At 51.0% G+C, this 18,575-nt stretch overlaps 1 protein-coding gene across 1 annotated transcript in view; it reads left to right on the forward strand.

Annotated features, from left to right (window-relative positions):
- LOC115538897 (protein sidekick-2-like) overlaps window positions 1–16,927 on the forward strand; it is a gene marked incomplete at its 5' end in the record, with an annotated part of 37,108 nt that extends 20,181 nt beyond the window's left edge. The window contains 8 exon segments of the mRNA XM_030350122.1: window positions 2,067–2,204; window positions 3,611–3,772; window positions 4,301–4,426; window positions 4,524–4,688; window positions 4,814–4,954; window positions 7,905–8,049; window positions 12,132–12,261; window positions 14,607–16,927. Of these exon segments, the coding sequence (XP_030205982.1) occupies window positions 2,067–2,204; window positions 3,611–3,772; window positions 4,301–4,426; window positions 4,524–4,688; window positions 4,814–4,954; window positions 7,905–8,049; window positions 12,132–12,261; window positions 14,607–15,023 (1,424 nt within the window).
- Window positions 16,928–18,575: the final 1,648 nt, after the last annotated feature.

Here is an 18,575-nt window from a genome sequence, read left to right on the forward strand (position 1 = left end):
TGTTGGTGAATGTCTCTTGTCCCAACCCCCCCGCCTTTGTTTACACTGACGGACCCCCCAGGGATGCTCTTTTAGAACACCCCATTCGGCTCTGACGTCTTTTTAAACGTTTCATTTTGGTATTTATTTCTCTCGTTCTTCCCGATGCCCTGAGTGTGTGTGTGTGTGTGTCTGTGAATCAGCATCCCAAGGTTACATCCTTTGTCTCCTCACAAAAGTGTCCCTGGAAATACGAGCCTGTCCCCCCTCCTCCCCCCTCCTCCCCCCCTCCCTCCCCCCTCCCTCCTCCCTCCTCCTACAATAGGGTGCTTTCACGGTTACAGGAGACGCTGATCCCATTCCGCAGTCACACCTTTACCCAGCCGCGGGGCAACCACACAAGTGATCACCGGGCCACACCTCGAGTCTTAAATGGGGGGGGGGGGGGGGGGGGGGGGGAGGGCTCATGTGGATCGGTTTCCTGGCGGCGATCACACAAAGACGCTCTGTGTTCACCGACTAGCACCCAAAGCAACTGCCAACTGCCCCCCCCCCCCCCACACACACACACACACACAAACTCCCCGCAAACACATAAAAAAAAACACGCTCACTCAGATACCCCTACACATACAGATACCCCTCCCACACACACTCAGATACCCCCACACACACTCAGATACCCCACACTCACACAGATACCTCCACACATAGAGATACCCCCCCACTCACACAGATACCCCCACACTTACACCGATATCCCAAACCCCCCCCCCCAAACACACATACACACACACACACACACACAGACACTCCCCCCAACAACTCCTTCAACACAAACATACACACACTGATACCCCATCCCCCTCCACACACACACACACACACACACACACACACACACACACACACACACACACACACACACACACACGCAGACAGATACCCCACAACCCCACTCACCCCCACTCCGTCCACCCCTCCCCGTCCTCAGAGTACAAATGGTTTACAGTGTGTGTTTCCTGTCCCCCCCCCCCCCCCCCCCCCCCCCCCCCATCCCCTTTGAATGCGTTGACATTGGCGAGCGGCCCCCAGGGTTGGGAAGTAACTCTGACCAGAACAAGAGGTCCTGGGATCTGAGCCAACTCGGGCTTTTGTAAAAAAAAAAAAAATAGAGGCCTACTTCATTTGCAGCAGGGCGGCTGAGTCCTGACAGTAAGCCGGGCCGGGCCAGCCGCGGGCAGAGTTCTGCTCTCTGTCGAGGTCCTGGGATCACTCTGTCCTTCAGGACACACTGACTTGGCTCTTTCTGGGACTCTGTAGCAAACTGAGGCCTGATATACTGAATATATTTATCTGTAGATAAATATATATAGAGAGAGAGAGAGACAGATATTTTCTCATGTTTGGAATGAGGCGATAAAGAGAATAATTACAGCAGAGCTCGAGTCGAAAATATGTTTAATATTGATATAATATTGTTATAGTTTGATACTGATATCATTATTTCAGTAGTAGCGTACGAAAACAAAAAACAACTGAACTTGCAAGAAATCTGTTCAACATCTGGATTATTTTCCCTGCAACCAAGTTCCAAAGTTGGGCCAGATGTGTTTTGCTAGTACCCCAGGTGAGGTTAAACTCAAATGATTTACGCAAGTCGTATTTAATCCTCCCTCGTCCGCCTCCTCACTGAGGATTTAGGGCCGGCATGGAATTGGATTCCATAATGACCAAAGCACGGCCATTTAATGTGTGTCTTGCTGCCGGCTGCAATGCTGTGATTAATATCTGCAATTATCAACATTTCAGCCTTAGGTTCGATTTTGGCTCTCAGAAATGCTAAACAAGCTCTCTCTCTCTCTCTCTCTCTCTCTCTCTCTCTCTCTCTCTCTCTCTCTCTCTCTCTCTCTCTCTCTCTCTCTCTCTCTCTCTCTCTCTCTCTCTCTCTCCCTCTACCGCTACCTCCCTCGGTTTCTTTCCCTCTCTTTCTCGATCCATCTTCATCTCTTTCTATCTCTCGCTCCCTCTATCCATCTCCACCTCTCTCTCTATGTCTCTCGCTCTCTCTCTCTCTCCCTCCACAGCTCCCAGTGCCATCAGCTTCATCCACTTCAGTGAGCTGACCACCACGTCGGTCAACCTGTCGTGGGGCGAACCCCGCAAGGCCAACGGCATCATCGAGGGGTACCGGCTGGTCTACGAACCCTGCACCCCTGTGGATGGTAAGGAGTCTCTCTCTCTCTCTCTCTCTCTCTCTCTCTCTGTCTGTCTCTGTCTCTGTCTCTGTCTCTGTCTCTCTCTCTCTCTCTCTCTCTCTCTCTCTCTCTCTCTCTCTGTCTCTCTCTGTCTCTGTCTCTGTCTCTGTCTCTGTCTCTCTCTCTCTCTGTCTCTGTCTCTGTCTCTGTCTCTGTCTCTCTCTCTCTCTCTCTCTCTCTCTCTCTCTCTCTCTCTCTCTCTCTCTCTCTCTCTCTCTCTCTCCCGTTAGTTAATGATCCCAATCACCTTGACATTCCTCTGCTGGCGCTTGAGCAAGAGGGGATTTCTCTGCTAACCTGTAGCCTATAGCGGCCTTGTGTGGGTTTCTCACCCACAACCGCTGCAAGCCCCACTGGCATAATGCGTTGCAGATGATGAGGCGGGGGTGGGGTGTTGTAGACGGCAGCTGGAGGTGGTGGTGGGGTTGGCTGATCAAGCTGTGGTGGAGGGTTTTCCGTCCCAGGTGGCTTGTGGTAACAGTGTTGTGGTCGGGGTTGTGGGGGGGGGGGGGGGGGGAGGTGGTGTTGCCCATCTCTGTCAGAATGAAACCTATTGCCTAACGAGGTTCGTAAGTGATCGGGAGCTACGCTAATGAGAGGCCGCTGTGGTCTCCGGGTGACGGAGAGGAGAGGAGCGAGCAGAAAGTGTAGCCGTTGACAACAGAAGGAGGCGACGGAGAAGACTGAGAAGCCAGGCCTAGACCCCCTCTCCCTGCCCCCCCCCCCACACGGCTGTTCGCATGCCTGCAGGAATAATGAGGCATTTCCTGGTTGGACAGGAAGCTGCTGAAGCCAGCTTTTTGTAATTTAGCACACTAAGTCAATGGGGGTTATTAAGTGTAATTAATGACCAAGGGGCCATGCATGGAGAATGAGAAGCCATGCGTTGGGTCCTTTGTATCCCAGTGGGTCGATTGACGAGTCTGTCCTCTTCAATTCTCTATATTTCTCTCTATCTATCTCTATCTCTTTTTTTTTTCCCGTGCAATACATACAAATGTATTTCATCTGCTTTGCTGTAAGTTACACCTGCACTATGTTACAGTCTCCGCCGCAGCCGTCACTTCTGTTTGTAATTATTAGAACAATTAGTGTCGCAGAGAGTGAACCCCGTCCGCTCACAGCTCAATCAACCCAGAGAGTTTCCTCTGGCTAAATCCATTAGGTCCGGTGCGAAAAATGAAACAGGAAAATTGTCAACAAAACTGTGATGGCGGCCGGCCTGGGAGAGGTGACAGAGTGCAGGTGTACGCCCCCCCCCCCCCCCTGACACACAACAAGGTGGGGGGCTTTGATTGCTTGGCCCGTGGCTTGTAGACGCAGCATCTAGAGTCTTAGTGTTTCCTGTACAGACGCCTCTGCTCGCACTCCAGGTGTCAGTAAGATAGTGACAGTAGATGTGAAGGGCAGCGCCCCCCTGTGGATGAAGATCAAGGACCTGGCCGACGGGGTCACCTACAACTTCCGCATCCGGGCCAAGACGCTGACCTACGGGCCCGAGGTGGAGGCTAACATCACCACCGGACCCGGAGAAGGTAAGGGGTGGGCCCTTTGTGTCAGTCTTCTCTGGTGTCTGACACGTTGTTCACTGCTTGGTCTGTCCTTCAGCAGAGGCCTTTTCTTCACTCACTTATGGCCGGCATGTGGCTAAGGAGTTAGAGTGGGTTGGCTTGTGGCCGGAAGTGTGGTAGTTCGAGTGTCGAGGTGTCCCTGAGAAAGACACTTAACCCTGACGTGTGTGAATGTGTGTATGAATGGGTGAAGGTCGGGCAATATTGTAAAGCGCTTCGAGTGCCCCCTTGTTAGAAAAGCATGATACAAATGCAGTGCCTTGACCGTCTAACCAACTTACAGTGACTTCAGATATTTGTTTTCACAGAGTAGGTAGGGGGGGGGGGGGCATCTGGCTAAAGGCGGCCTGCAGGTGAGGCTGCAGACATACAATGGGTATCGAAAACCAGTGCCTTTGGGTCGGGAGTCGAACCTCGTTGCTCACTGCACTGTGTTCACCGACCTTCCCTTGACGCCGTTGAGACAACACGTTTCGGTTTCTTCCCCTGAAGGTTCCCCGGGCCCCCCTGGAGAACCTTTCATCTCCCGTCACGGCGCCGCCCTGACCCTACACTGGACCAGCGGAGATCCCGGCCGGGCCCCCATCACGCGCTACGTCATCGAGGCCAGGCCGTCCGGTGAGTCCCCGGGCCGCGGATTCAGCGGGTTCTCCTCCACATGGTCCTAGCGCTGCGCTCAGAACAGAGCGCTCAGTCTGTGTCTCCTCTCTCCCAGACGAAGGCCTGTGGGACATCCTGATCAAAGACATCCCCAAGGAGGTGACGTCGTACACCCTCAACCTGGACATGCTCCGAGAAGGGGTGACGTATAACTTCCGGGTCATCGGGGTCAACGACTACGGCTTCGGGTCACCCAGTGCACCGTCCCCCTCTATTTCCGGTAGGTCACCCAAGGGTCATGGGCGGGGTCCAAAGGTGTCTAGGGGAGTGCGTGATGCGAGTGATCAGTGCCCGATGTTGGGCCCGGGCTGTGTATTCATGTGTCTATCTGTGTGTTGCGCGCAGCCCAAAAGATGTCTCCCTTCTACGAGGAGTGGTGGTTCCTGGTGGTGATCGCGTTGGTGGGTCTGATCTTCATCCTCCTCCTCGTCTTCATCCTCATTATCCGAGGTCAGAGCAAGAAGTACACCAAGAAAACAGACTCGGGTGAGGAAAAACAAGGAGCCGCTGAATAGACGACTTAGATGTGTTTTTCAAAAAAAAAGCTTTTTGAACTTGAAAAGCCTATCCAAGCGTGACTATTTTGAGGCTCATTAAGGTTCATTTGAATTATTTTTGCACAAAAAAATATGTTAAACACCGTTGCCTCCCATTGCAAGTTAGACCTACTGGAGTGATGCTAAACGGTAGCATGGACGGATCATAACTAAACATTAATGCGGCAACAACTAACCAAATCAATTTCTAGGCTAAGTGCCCGGCCACAGGGTGTACTGTTACAACAATGTGAGTCTTAACTTTGATTCGGAGTCATCGTCGCGGCAAACACTCCAGGCTAGCTTACACAATGCTGAGTCATGCCGAGCTCAGTGGAGTTTATTTATACAGCCCCTTATTACAGTTACAATCTCGGAGGGCTTCACAAGCTTATGTTCAGAAGAGATTTAATGGCATCCCTAAATCCTCAAACAGGCAGAAAAAGTCCCCCACAAATAAACCCCAATGGCAAAAGTTAGAGATTCTCCGGGGAAGCGCATTAGAGGGGACTTGTTTTTCTTTGTTTGGCTCCGAGTGCGTTTTGCAGTCAGGTGGGCATAGCGCGATATATTAAATGATGAATTTAAATCAATCCGAAAAAGCAGCACTAAAGGCAGCACTGAAGAGTATTCCAAATCATAAAATATACACCCCCTACCCGCCACGCACCTCGTATACTAATATTAAAGCATGAGTGATCGCTTGCGTTTCAACCGATGTAGTCCATCCACGGGGCGGGGGGGGGGGGGGGGGGGGGGGGGTACTGCAGGGTATTTAAATGCAGGCCGTGTGCGGTGGACATCATCAGTGGGTAGCGGGATAGGGAGGCGGAGGAGGAGGGCTGTAATATCCAACGACAGCGCGCCTCAATGTGAGAGCAGTGCGCTGCGTATGGACAGCCGGTCGATAGCTGCGCGGCGGCTACTTATTTATACCTCACAGGTTGCTCTGATGGACAGGAGGGCCAGACAAGGTCGTTCTGGGGCTAATTGGCCAGAGGTTGTTTGGTGACCCGGCAGAAAGGTGTGGTTGATGGGGAAGACAGACTGAAAGGAGGAGGGGGGGGGGGGGGGGGGGGGGGGAGGTGGGGGAGCAGCAGGAGGAGGAGGCGGTGGAGGAGGAGGGAGGGTTTGATGGGAGGACAGGGGAGCGGGGGCAGGGGGGTGGGGGACAGAACAGGGAGAAGGATCAACCAAGCATGCAGTAGCTTTTCCCCCTCCCAACACAGCTGTGTGTTTTGTGTGTGTGCGTGCGTGTGTGTGTGAGATGTGTGCGTTTGTGCTGTACTTGCTAACCTTGAGCCCTCAGAGATAGGGAGATTTTTTCCCAAGTCACCACAGGGGTCTGTGGATTCTAATGAATTTTTAATGTTGTGATTTACAAATTAAATAGCTGACAGAAAATGTGTTCAAAAAATATATATACCAAACATATATGTGTATATCCACAAAAATCCACTCACTCGCTTAGCTCGCGGCTTATATTTTCTTCGGCTCCCTTCTCGCGCGTCGCTGCTGAAGTGATTAGAAGCACGCGCGGCATTAACACCTGATAGAGTGCTGCCTGACGCAGATGGCCAATCACAACGCGCGGGCTTATCATTGTGCGGCTTTATGATTGGATTAGCAACTTTATTGAACTATTAGCCTACAGACAACGATCCCGGTCTCATCGCGCTGTGTTATGATTGCATTAGCAACCTCATTAGCTCACAGACAACAATCGCTGCCTTATCGCACTACGTTATGATTGGATAGTGACTTCATGTGGAACTATTAACCAGCCCCCGTAGATGCCAGCGGCAGATACAAAAGACAAGTTAAAGATACGGATCTCGATACGGAAACGAAAACTCACCGATGTGGGTATTCACATCGGTGAGTAATTATTCTCAGCCGCAGGAGAATGAAAATCCTTGGGCAAGGGTTGGCGAGTACTGTGTGTGTGTGTGTGTGTGTGTGTGTGTGTGTGTGTGTGTGTGTGTGTGTGTGTGTGTGTGTGTGTGTGTGTGTGTGTGTGTGTGTGTGTGTGTGTGTGTGTGTGTGTGTGTGTGTGTGTGTGTCTGCAGTTGGTCTCCAGGGTCAGTAGCCGGGTCTGGTTCGGTGGGATCAATCCAGACAAAGTCCATGTTTGTCTGGGGAGACAAAGAGAGCTTCTTGTGCGCACTCAGCCCCAAACCGGACTCAGCCGACCGAAAAGAAATGTTGATTTTACCAGGGGGCCGGGGTGGACGTTGGGCCTGGGGCCAGCACAGGGGAAGGTCACACTAAATAGCCAGGTAGAGGAGAGGTCAACCGGGCCACCAGCCCAGCTCTACTCAGTTTGACCCAGTTAGGTTTAAAGTGGACCATGTGTGTGTGTGTGTGTGTGTGTGTGTGTGTGTGTGTGTGTGTGTGTGTGTGTGTGTGTGTGTGTGTGTGTGTGTGTGTGTGTGTGTGTGTGCGTGCGAGTGTGTGTGTGTGTCTTTGTGTGTGTGTGTGTGTGTGTGTGTGTGTGTGTGTGTGTGTGTGTGTGTGCGTGTGTGTGTGTGTGTGTGTGTGTGTGTGTGTGTGTGCATGCGTGCGTGCGTGCGCGTGCTGTGCGTATGTGTTTGTGTATGTGTGTGCGTGTCTGTGTGCATGTGTGTCGATATGTTTGAGTATAAGTGCGATCAAACCAAAGAAAGATACCCTTTGAGCAACACAGAAAAACAGCTTTAATAAGAGAACCTCTCTGTATTTTTCCAATTATTCTCCAACATACAAGGGTCAAAAGCGTGGGTGAAAGTCTCTCTGTACATGATGCATCTATATATTTATTTATAAGAACATATGATGATGATGATGATGATGATGATGATGATGGCTGCAACAGCCACCGCCGCAACAAGGGGAATGAACCGTGTGCTCCTGTCGTCCAGGCAACCACTCCAACTGCAACGCTCTCCCCCTGTCCCACGGGGAGATGGTGCGTCTGGACGAGGGCCGCTTCCCCACGCTGGAGCTCAACAACCGCCGCCTCTCTGTCAAGAACTCCTTCTGTCGCAAGAACGGCATTTACACACGGTCGGTCCTCTAACCACTCAGTCCACAACACACACTCCCTCTCGATCCGCCGCCTCCACTGGTGGGGCCGGCGTTTTGCTGTGATTATCATCTGAAGAGGGGGGGGGGGGGGGGGGGGCTGGTGGTGGCGGTGTTGGGGGTGGGATTGTGACAAAATAATGTCAGCCGGGTAAGCGCATCGAATTCCCTCGTTCCCCCGTCCTCCCCGAAGTGTCTTGTTTGTGCCGCGCTCGTGAATGCAGTTTGCGTTCGCGGGCGTTTTGTTTGCCTTTCGTCTCCTCGCCTCTTTCCCCCCCTAAGCTCCCCCGCTCGGGAGAATCCCGTCCATCTCGAGAGAACAATCACAAGCCCCTCAAGAAGCACGGCTGCTAATCTACGCCGCGTCCGCTCATATTCCTCTGTTCGGTGTGTGTGCGTTTGTGTGTGTAAAATAACAATTTATGTAAGAGGGGCGGGGGGGGGGGGGGGGGGGGGCAAGCACAATGCCAGCCTGTTAGCATTCACTGGCGTCTCGCAATGAGCTCTTTGTCTCCCTGTGACGGCCAGGAAACAAAGAGAGCTTATTGGTCAGTGCAAGCGATCTCAAACTGGCCCTTGGCCCAGAAGCCCTTCGTTGTAAGGCCCGCTACGAGTCTGTCGCTGAATATAAACCAGCCCCGGCGTTGCGCAATCCTACAGGACTTTGGCAGGCCCGCCGGTCGGCGAAGGTAAACAGCAGATAAGGGGGGGTTTGGATTCCACACTACCCCTAGGACAGACGGGATGAGAGGAGAGCAGGATTGGTTAATACATCGCGGCCGTGATTTGCGTTTATCGTCGAGACAACGGGAGGCTGAGGGAGTCCGAGGGAGTCGCCACACGGCGGCGGCGGCGGTGCCGGCGGGGCACTCATTACCGCGGCAACGGGCGCGATGGGGTGCGGCGAGGTTCAGGGAGGAATCTGTTTGGAGCAATGAGGGGGGGTGGGGGGGGGGGGGGGGGGGGGTTGGTGAAGGGGTGAGGTTAGGGGCGGGTCGGGGGGGGGGGAGGAGGGGAGGGGGATCAAAGGACCTTGAGAGTCCTGGCTTTTGAAGGGCTCCTCTCAGCCGGAGTGCCCGGACTGCGCTAATGATCTCTGGCCGAGGAAGCCGGGTGGGAGGGCTCCCCGGGGGGCAGGCGGATGGGGGGGGCGGGGGGTAAAGGGGGAGGGAGGATATAGATGCGAGCGAGGGATGAAGAGGAAAGGATGAGGCAAGGAGAGAGCAAAACTACAGGGGCTGTTAAATAATGCCAGGCTCTCGCTGGCAACGTTTTGGAATGTGATGGGCATAGACCTGGAGGCGTTCCCCCTGCGCCACCACTCGGCGCCCTTAGCTTTCCGCTCGGCCCCCAACTTGGTCACTTTTTCTCTTTTTTTTTCTTTTTCGGGATGGCTGGCGCAATCCCCTGACTGAATGTTAAGCAGATATTTTATCATACTGCGAGGCATTTCGCTGGCAGCTCCTGGCCAATCATCATCTGTGTGTTCTGAGTCGTTTTGTTCTCGACTGTCAAATAACGCCGTCTCAAAGTCTTTTTCTGTCCTCCCTTATTTATTTATTTTTTGTCGTTCGTCACATTTATTTTTCTCATCTATTTGCTCGATTGCCGGATATTTTTATGGTGTACAATTTGGCGCTCTTCCATTTCCATTCACAATTGTGTGTTTCCTTCCATAACGTGATAATCCGAGCCATTATCCTGCATTCTTTTATGTTTTTCACCCAAGTAATGTTTGGCACAAATCGCTTCATCTTGCGTGGGGCGTAATGGCCCAATACAAATCTCAGTGGGATTCTTCATCGTACATCTCCCTCCCACACACTCTAACCCCAGGGGGGAAAACAGAGGGTCAATATACCGCAGTGGAACTTACAAAACAACACAAAACACACATGCCAACATCACTAACTGCTCTGTTTTGCTAAACTTGTTAGCTCCAGTCAAACGTTGCTGCAGGTCTTCCCCTCGGTACATGAGTCCATGAAAAGCAATTTATAAACTCAGCTCCAGCGGTGGGGGGGGGGGGGGGGGGTATTGGCGATGCTTAGATATTCAATAGTTTTACATTACATCTAATGACCTGCATGGATCTTTGGACAGCAGTCCCCTTTAATCAGCTTGTCCAATTGTTGTTCCATCAGGGGGTTGGGGAGAGGGGGGGGGGGGGGCGTACTGTGTTTTTACGTCTTATGACAGTTTAGCAAAGTAATGGAAAATGCAGGCCTCCTCCGCGGCCTCCAGGCAGACAGCAGACGCTTTGCAGATCAGAGGGAGAGCGAGCAGCCAGAGAAACAGGCCAATTTAAGTCTCTGATACTGCGTCCCAGTTGCCGGCCTGAATGCAAAACCAATCCTTCCTGCGGTGCTCTGCCACTGAACCAACACAGCTATCGGGGCCCCCGATCGCCGGGTTCCCTGTGTACGCATGGAGGATGTGCGAGTTAATCCTCATGGATCCCCTGCAGTAGATGAAGCGTCGCACCCAAAGATGCTTTGGCTCTCTGTCTGTTAGTCATCTGACAGTCAAGTGTTAGCCCGGCCGTAGCAGAGGAAATACTGTTTTTTTCGAAACCAGTATTCCCAGGCCGCTCACACATGAACTCCGTCTGATCTCCGGGGAACCAGGTCCAGAGATGATAAGGAGATGCACTTTCGCACATGCAACGCACAGAAGGAAATGTTGATTTTTCCCTGGGGCCAGCATGGGGTGAGGTCACACTAAATAGCAAGGTAGGGGAGAGGTCAAGCAGGCCTCCAGTCCAGCTCTACTCAGTTTGACCCCGCTGAGTTCACACATATTGGAGATACTCTGTATACTTTAGGCGAGGGGTGGCGCCTGGGTAGAGCCTGTGGGAGATGGGTGAGGCTACCACCCTCTTTTGGCGCTGACATCAATACTGCATTTGTTTTGTCGGAATATCAATGGGAGACGATGGCAGAAATAAGTTGGAACGCAACATACATGCAGGAGGAGAAAATGACGATGCATCTACACTCCCTTCACCCGATTTCGCACCAGTCGCATGATAGAAGCGTCATCAGTGTGCCAGCAACACGCCCACTCGCTCGTTTTGGAATTCTCCAGAATTCGACGTGAATTCTGCTCTCTAATTCTCCGGACACGAGTGGCATGGTAGGTTGACCCCCAGTTGGCGGATTCTGACGTTTTTGTTCACACAAATAAAGAATATCCAGCTTGGGGTGAATGTGTGAAAGACCTGAAAGTGTCAGACCCAGTGAAAAACTACCTAGAAAAAAAAAGTTATTTTTGCTTTTCATAATGGTGGCAGAACTATGTCGCTTTTTCTTTTCAGCCTTTTCAGCCTTTCTTTCAGTCGCTTACATTTTGAATCATCTGTGATAATATTAAAGGTGCCATCTGTAAGGTTTGCAGTTGCTAAGAGACACTGAAGAGTGACGATTTTGAAACTAATCAACACAAAAATGTCCCCCCCCCTCCCTTCCTAGGTTTCTCGGCTCCTTTGAGAGGTGTTGTATTTCTAGCACCTGTTAATGACCTGTTATACCAGGAAATAGACATGAATGAGATGACGTGACTGGTCAAAGATAAGCTGGGAACGGTCTAAACCGAAGTGCTCTGCTACAGGGGCTGGCACAGTTAACTCTAAACAGATATTTTTCCCTTGCACTTCCGACACACTAATTGCCGAGGGTGAGCGATGTCATTTCTAACAGGGTGAACTCAAATAATAGCTCCTAAATCGTACCTACCGTGTCTTTAATGTCCCCAATAATAACCATGACCACCACTGACCAGGTGGGTTTAGTCGTGGGAGGATGGGCCGCAGCGCAACACTTTTTATTTTATTCACGTCATCGCTACTGCGTCGAAAAAGTTTCGGAGTGCAGGTGTCAATGTAAATGTCCTGATTCTACATCTGTCTTTCTCCCCTCTCCCCCTCTCTCTCTCTCTCTCTCTCTCTCTCTCTCTCTCTCTCTCTCTCTCTCTCTCTCTCTCTCTCTCTCTCCCACTCTTTCCCACTCTCTCCCTCTCTCTCTCACTCCCTCTCTCCCCCTCTCTCTCCCCGGCTGTCGCTGCAGGTCTCCTCCACGGCCCAGTCCCGGTAGTCTGCACTACTCTGACGAGGACGTCAGCACCAAGTATAACGACCTGATCCCTGCCGAGAGCAGCAGCCTCACCGAGAAGCCCTCCGAGATCTCCGACTCGCAGGTAATGCGCTCGAGCGTGGCGGCGCCCCCTCCTGGCTGGCTCTCAGTCGGCATCGTCTCACCCTCCGAGCCAATCAGAACCGGAGCTCAAATGTCGACGCGTGCTTTCGAAAGATTGCGTTTTTTCCGTCGTCCGCCAGAGCAATAAAGGATAGTTTCTCTGGATTCTATCGGAAATAGAGCACTTTTCCCCGTCGATCGCATTATCTCACTGTGCCTTTCTCTCAGTCAATGTCTCCCCGCGCCCCCCCCCAACCCCCCTGCGTCTCACCCCCGCGGACCACCTCGCGCCTGCATATTCCTCATAAATACTGCTCCGCCGCACTGAGGCCATGGAAGGAGTCAATATTTCCCGAGATGACGAGGGGAGAGATTGGCACAAACAATGGCAGCAGACGCCTCATAAAGGGCTACGGCACGGGACTCAATAACGGTCAACAGAATGAAAAGATGAAAGACCGCCCGCCATGAGTCACTGGGCAAAATAAATGGCTAACAGTTGAAACAGGCCCAAAGCCCCTCTCTCCCTCCCTCTCTCTCTCTCTCTCTCTCCCTCTCTCTCCCCCCTGCCCAAGAGTTCAAGAGGCTCTCATTATGAGTGCTTCCTTCCACGAACAGGAAGTATGGATTGGATTCCCATGCCCTTCCCGTTCTGGTGTGCCATGTCTTCATCACTAATGAAATGTCCTCAGCAGAGGAAGTGTCCTTTGAGGAGATCAACGGGAGTAGATCTGGATGGCTGTTGTTGTTGTTGTTGTTGTTGTTGTGGTTGTTGCTCTTCTGGTCCCCGCCGTTGCGCGTGAGTCAGCTTATGTGTAGCGATGAAAATTGGTTTCAGATCACCCACCTTGAGAGAGAAGGGGGCGGAGGTGGGGAGGGAGGGGAGATGTGGGGGGGGGGTGGGGTGGGGGGGGGGGGGGGGGGGGGGGGGGGGGGTAGCAATAAAAAGCTGAATAAACGGTGGACAGCGTTTGACAACCCCGCTCGCTCATCTCCCCTCACCCGCTGATCCAGCACACCCCGCTCGCGTATTTATCCTAAAAGCTTCACAGTGAAAACATTGTCTCAACCTGAATAAACAATAGCTTGTGCAAACCACGAGTGCCACCTGGAAACCCCCCCCCCCCCCCCGGTTCACCCCCCCCCCCCCCCCCCCCCCCCCCCCCCCCCCCCCCCCCCCCCCCCCCCCATCGCTGAAACTCTATTATTCTTCCCTTTGCCCACCCCCACATCGCTGTTTACCTGCCACTTGTGCAAATAGTTTGACTAGGTGGTGTCTCGGCATCGCTGGAGCGGCGGGCATTCAGGCAGCCATTGTACCACGACACACGATAGAGCTATTGTACACTGCTCTCTCTCTCTCTCTCTCTCTCTCTCTCTCTCTCTCTCTCGCTCTCGCGCTCGCTCTCGCTCTCGCTCTCGCTCTTTCTCTCTCTCTCTCTCTCTCTCTCTCTCTCTCTCTCTCTCTGTCCCTCTCGCTCCCTTCTCCTTCCTTGTCCTCTCTGTCTCCCTCTATCTCCCTCTTTCACTCTCAGTCTCTATCCCGCTCTCGCTCTCTCTCTCTCTCTCTCTCTCTCTTCTCTCTCTCTCTCTCTCTCTCTCTCTCTCTCTCTCTCTCTCTCTCTCTCTCTCTCTCTCTCTCTCCCCCCCTCTCTCTCTCTCTCCCCCCTCTCTCTCCCTCTCTCTCTATTCCCTCCCCCTCCCCACATCCCAAGAGCCCCAAAAACATTCCCTTCCCCTTCATGTTTTCGGTGTCTCAATATGTGTGCGCGATAAACCTTCACCCTCATGATCCATTGATGGATGGCTGCTGCGAGACCCCCTCGTGTAAACACCACCTCCCGTCTGTGTCAAATTCCAGGATGTTCAATGTCATCACCTCGGTGCTGTCCAGGCCTCTGGGTGAGCGATAGGAGAACCCCCCCCCCCCGTCCGTAGGGACCTCTGTGGTATCAGTAGACTCCAGTTAGAGCCGTCCTAGAGTTATCAGCCATCTCCAGCCCGTGTCCTCTTAGAAACCCTGCTTTTAATTAGCTAGTTGTAATTAGTCGTAGGCGTCCTCGTAGGCGAGTTGATGTCTAACCCCGACATCGGAATTAATTGCTTACCGAATTCACTGCCAGGTAAGTGACGGGCCCAGAAGTCTGCAGTATTAGCCTGCTAGCTAAGAAATGAATGAACGGTGAAACAGATTAGCATGGATGGTAAATAGATTCTCTGTTTGGCCGCGTTGTGGCGTTGGAGGCAGCGTGGCTCTGTATGGATGAATGAACTAACGCTTTGGCCGTGACCCCCCCCCCCCCCCCCCCCCCCCCCCCCCCCCCCCCCCCCCCCCCCCCCCCCCAGGGAAGCGACAGTGAATACGAGGTGGACCAGGGCCGCCAGAAGACCCACTCCTTCGTCAACCACTACATCAGCGACCCCACCTACTACAACTCGTGGCGGCGTCAGCAGAAGGGCGTCACACGGCCCCCGGCCTATGGCTACGCCCAGCCGGACCCCCTGGCGGAGCCACAGCACCAGCCGCCCCCACTGCCCCCACTGCCTCCGCTGCCCCCGCTGCTGCCCCGCAGTGAGCCCTCCCCCCAGCCCCCCCACGGCTCCGCCCAGAGCACCCTGTTCAGGCCCAAGGGGAGCCGGACTCCCACTCCGTCTCTGCTGTCCCCGGAGCCCCCCGGCCAGCACGGGACCCTGTACCGGCCCCCCAGCAGCCTGGGATGCCCCACGCAGCCTCCTACCGCGGGCTTCTCCTCCTTCGTCTGAGGACCGGGTGTTCTTCTGGGAACAGTATCCCCGGGACCCCCCATCGGACCCCTGGGGAGGGCCCTATGGTTGAGGGTTCACCAACAGGATGGGGGGGGGGGGAGGCGTGTTTGAGAACTGACTTTATTTAGATTTATTTATCTTTGTTTGTTGGGTTGTTTTTTTTTGCCGCGATAATGCCCTAGTATTCAGCGCTGAATGACGATGAAACAGCATTTTATCATCTGTGAATAGGATTAATTATTTTGTGTGTGTGTGTTTATGTGTGTGTGTGTGTGTGTGTGTGTGTGTGTGTGTGAGTGTGTGTGCCTGCGGGTATGAATGTGTTATCATTGTAATATAGTTTTCTTTCTCAAAATAAAAGACAATCATTCGTTTTTTTGAGATGCACATGTGTTACAAATGAGTCCTATCCTCCAAGGGAACGGGGAAGGATCTGAGATTCTGAAGAAAAAAATAATCCTTGTTTTAAAAAGAAAAAGTGTTATGATTTAAATATTGCTGCTGTACAGCAAAGGATGTGAAGTCACTTCCCTGCATCAGTGCTCTACCTGCAACTGTACAATGGAGAACAAAAACACTGACCAAAAGAACAAAAAAAAGACGTTGACCAATGAAGTTCAAGGAGAGGCGGGCGGGACCGGGAATGTGAATAAAACGATCGGACGGACTTGAGGACTTGAGATGCAGTACCACCGCGGTCCATAAACTAAAACTCTTCTCACAGCCTGATGTTCAACCCGCCTACGTGTTTACTCAATGTTATCCGTCTCATATCGTTCACCTGATGTTTGTGACCGTCAGAGCACTGCAATGTGAGCGTGTTTTGGATCACGCACGCACACACACACACACAAACTCACACGAGCGCCTTCTGGCACCCTTCATAGTCGTCTGGGGAACGTGTTGGTGGTGTAGTTGTTTTTCTTTCGCTCTTGCCGACAACCCTTTCAAAGATATTGATGGTACACGACCGAGCAGCCGAACACAAGTGCTCTTGGTTCGATGTCACTGCGGTTGCCGGTGACCTGTATACGTTTTTAGCAGCAAATTGGACTTATCTGTAAAGTTTTTCCGATGACATGATGACACAAGCCACAATCACTGAATATCAATTAAGTATAAGAAGGAGACATTTCTTAAGGGTGTAGGTCTACCGACGTTTTTTTGCAAGAGACTGCTGCATGTGTTTTTACAGTTTTTTAACCCAAGACCTCATCACGCAAGCTTTGAGTCATTGCAGTTACAAACAAGTTTTCCTTTACCTCCATGGATGCTGTAGGCTATTGTGACTATGCTAAAGGTTTTTTGGTTTCCTGTTCTATGAGAAAATAATGGTTTCTTTATGAACATTAAGACTAGTGGAGGTACAGCATAGGGTTGGTTTGTATATGAGATGGCAGTTATGATTGTTATTCATAAGACGTTGCTGTGTTATGAGATCAAATAATAGAGATCAAAGAGATTGCTATAGTGATATACCATGATGTCTGTCTTTCTGCAAAGTTGAATTAATCATCCGCAAAGTAAGAGAGATATGTGGGTTTTGAATCTGTCTACTCTGACACAAAATGCACTGTATATAAATCACCCATATCAGTTGTGTGTGGAATGCATCAACCAGGACTATGTTTGAGCATTTACGTGACAAATTATGCTACAGTGCTATTGTTATGATACAATATAACATGACAGTTGACTTTATTTGTTTTTTTCGGGAGTTTTTCTACTCATATGTTCAGAAGCGTTTTAATGGGACAACGGAAGCTTGGATTAAAGTTTGCAGTGTGCAACACTGTTTATTATAGTTCCAGGACATCATATTCTTTTTTTTTTCTTTTTTTTTTCTAGTGTGGAAACGCTGTAAATAAGATCATGATGAAATAAATTATTCTATTTTGTAATTGTTTTTTAGTTGATAATTATTCGAAAACTTGACAGGGTTTCGGTGAACACCGACAGCAGCCCTTGCAGTTTGTTAAGCACAGCAAATAAGGATTAGCACCATGTTTTGGATTAGCATTCTGAAAAAAAGAAGAAACAGTAACTTTGTTTTGCCTTTATCGCATTTTGATTTGATTTCTTCTTCTCGTGATGTCTGAAGCTGGAGCGAGTGAAGCGGTGTGTTAACCTCAGCGTGCAGAGATGATATGCTCTGCTTAGCCACAACAGACAAAGAGATGGAAGGGCCTGAGGGAGAGGGTTTAAATCAGGGACACACTGACCCGGCATCAGTGTGTTTAAAAGCTGGTGAGGGGGAGACGCACAGGGGTTGTGTCTGGATAATCTCCTTATTCCACACCGGAAAACATTGATCTGCAGTGAAGGCCAAAGCTAAAGAAACGAGGCGCCAACGCAGACAAAGAATGAGGATGTTCAAGTCCTGTCAGTCTGTTCAGAAAAACAAAGTTGTTTTCATGGATATGTTTTTTAGCTTGCTTCTAATTTTGGGATAATTGCCCGTCCACGAACGATACAACTGTCGATTTAAAAATATATTTTATTCTGAATTAAAAAAAGTAAAGTGTTGTTAATACTTTGGATTATGGGTGTTGCTTATTACACAAGGTGTTGTTGACAAGGTTTGACATGCAAATAATCGTTCTGAGAAGATACAAATTAAATTATTTCGCAAAGCATCGGAAGAAAAAATCTTTGACAATCAGAATTTTCCATTCCTCAACCGACAATTATATCAATAGCATCGTACAGTATGAAAAAGTGCACATATGGTGAAAGAGCAGGTAGACTTTGGGTTGTAGGACGCAGCTAGTGGGAAGTGGAACACTGCAACATCCTGACGAATTATTGCCATCGTCCTTAGAACATTCCATAGATATCTACCCTAGTCATCCTAGTATTGAACTGAGAGATATGGGGGGGGGGGGGGGGGGGGGGGTTGTGTAAAGTGGCTCTATAATTCAACGACACCTGGGTCAGGCATTACTCTGATGATGATGGGATGATTGCAGGGGAGTTGCACCAGACGATTGCTATGTCGGGGAGGTGGAGATGTTATTATCTTTGCAGGGAATCTCAAGCCTTTCAGTGGTGAGGCCGGGGGGGGGGGGGGGGGGTTATAGCATGGAACTTACTTCAGGGCCCTATGCATCCCCGCTTCCAGAGCATAGACCTTTGTGTCTCCCCCGTGGCACAGAAACAATCTATTTGATGATATATGGCGTTGTAATTACAACCCGTAAAATGTCCTTGTCTCCCATGCTGATGCCTCCCCAGTCAAATATGTTCCTCGATTGCTTTATATAAGATCAGTCAGAAAAATGATATCTAATAATGCTAAAATAATACTTCTTCTATTTAAAAATAAAAAAATAAAAAATCGTAGTGATAAATACAACAAATAACTTGGTAATGCCTTCACACCAGGGATGTGGTTCACACAGCCGTGGGCCTATGGGATCGCGGCGAAGCCTCCGTTTCCTTAATGAATTTAGTAATCAGCCTCTCTGACGATGGGTCTCCGTTGGAGGTCTTGACAGCATAAGCAGAGGACTCTGGGTCCGGCTCGGGGATCAATACGGACCCCCTCGA

This window comes from Gadus morhua, unplaced genomic scaffold (genome assembly GCF_902167405.1).
Source record: "Gadus morhua unplaced genomic scaffold, gadMor3.0, whole genome shotgun sequence".
In the NCBI taxonomy this organism is placed as follows: Eukaryota; Metazoa; Chordata; class Actinopteri; order Gadiformes; family Gadidae; genus Gadus; species Gadus morhua.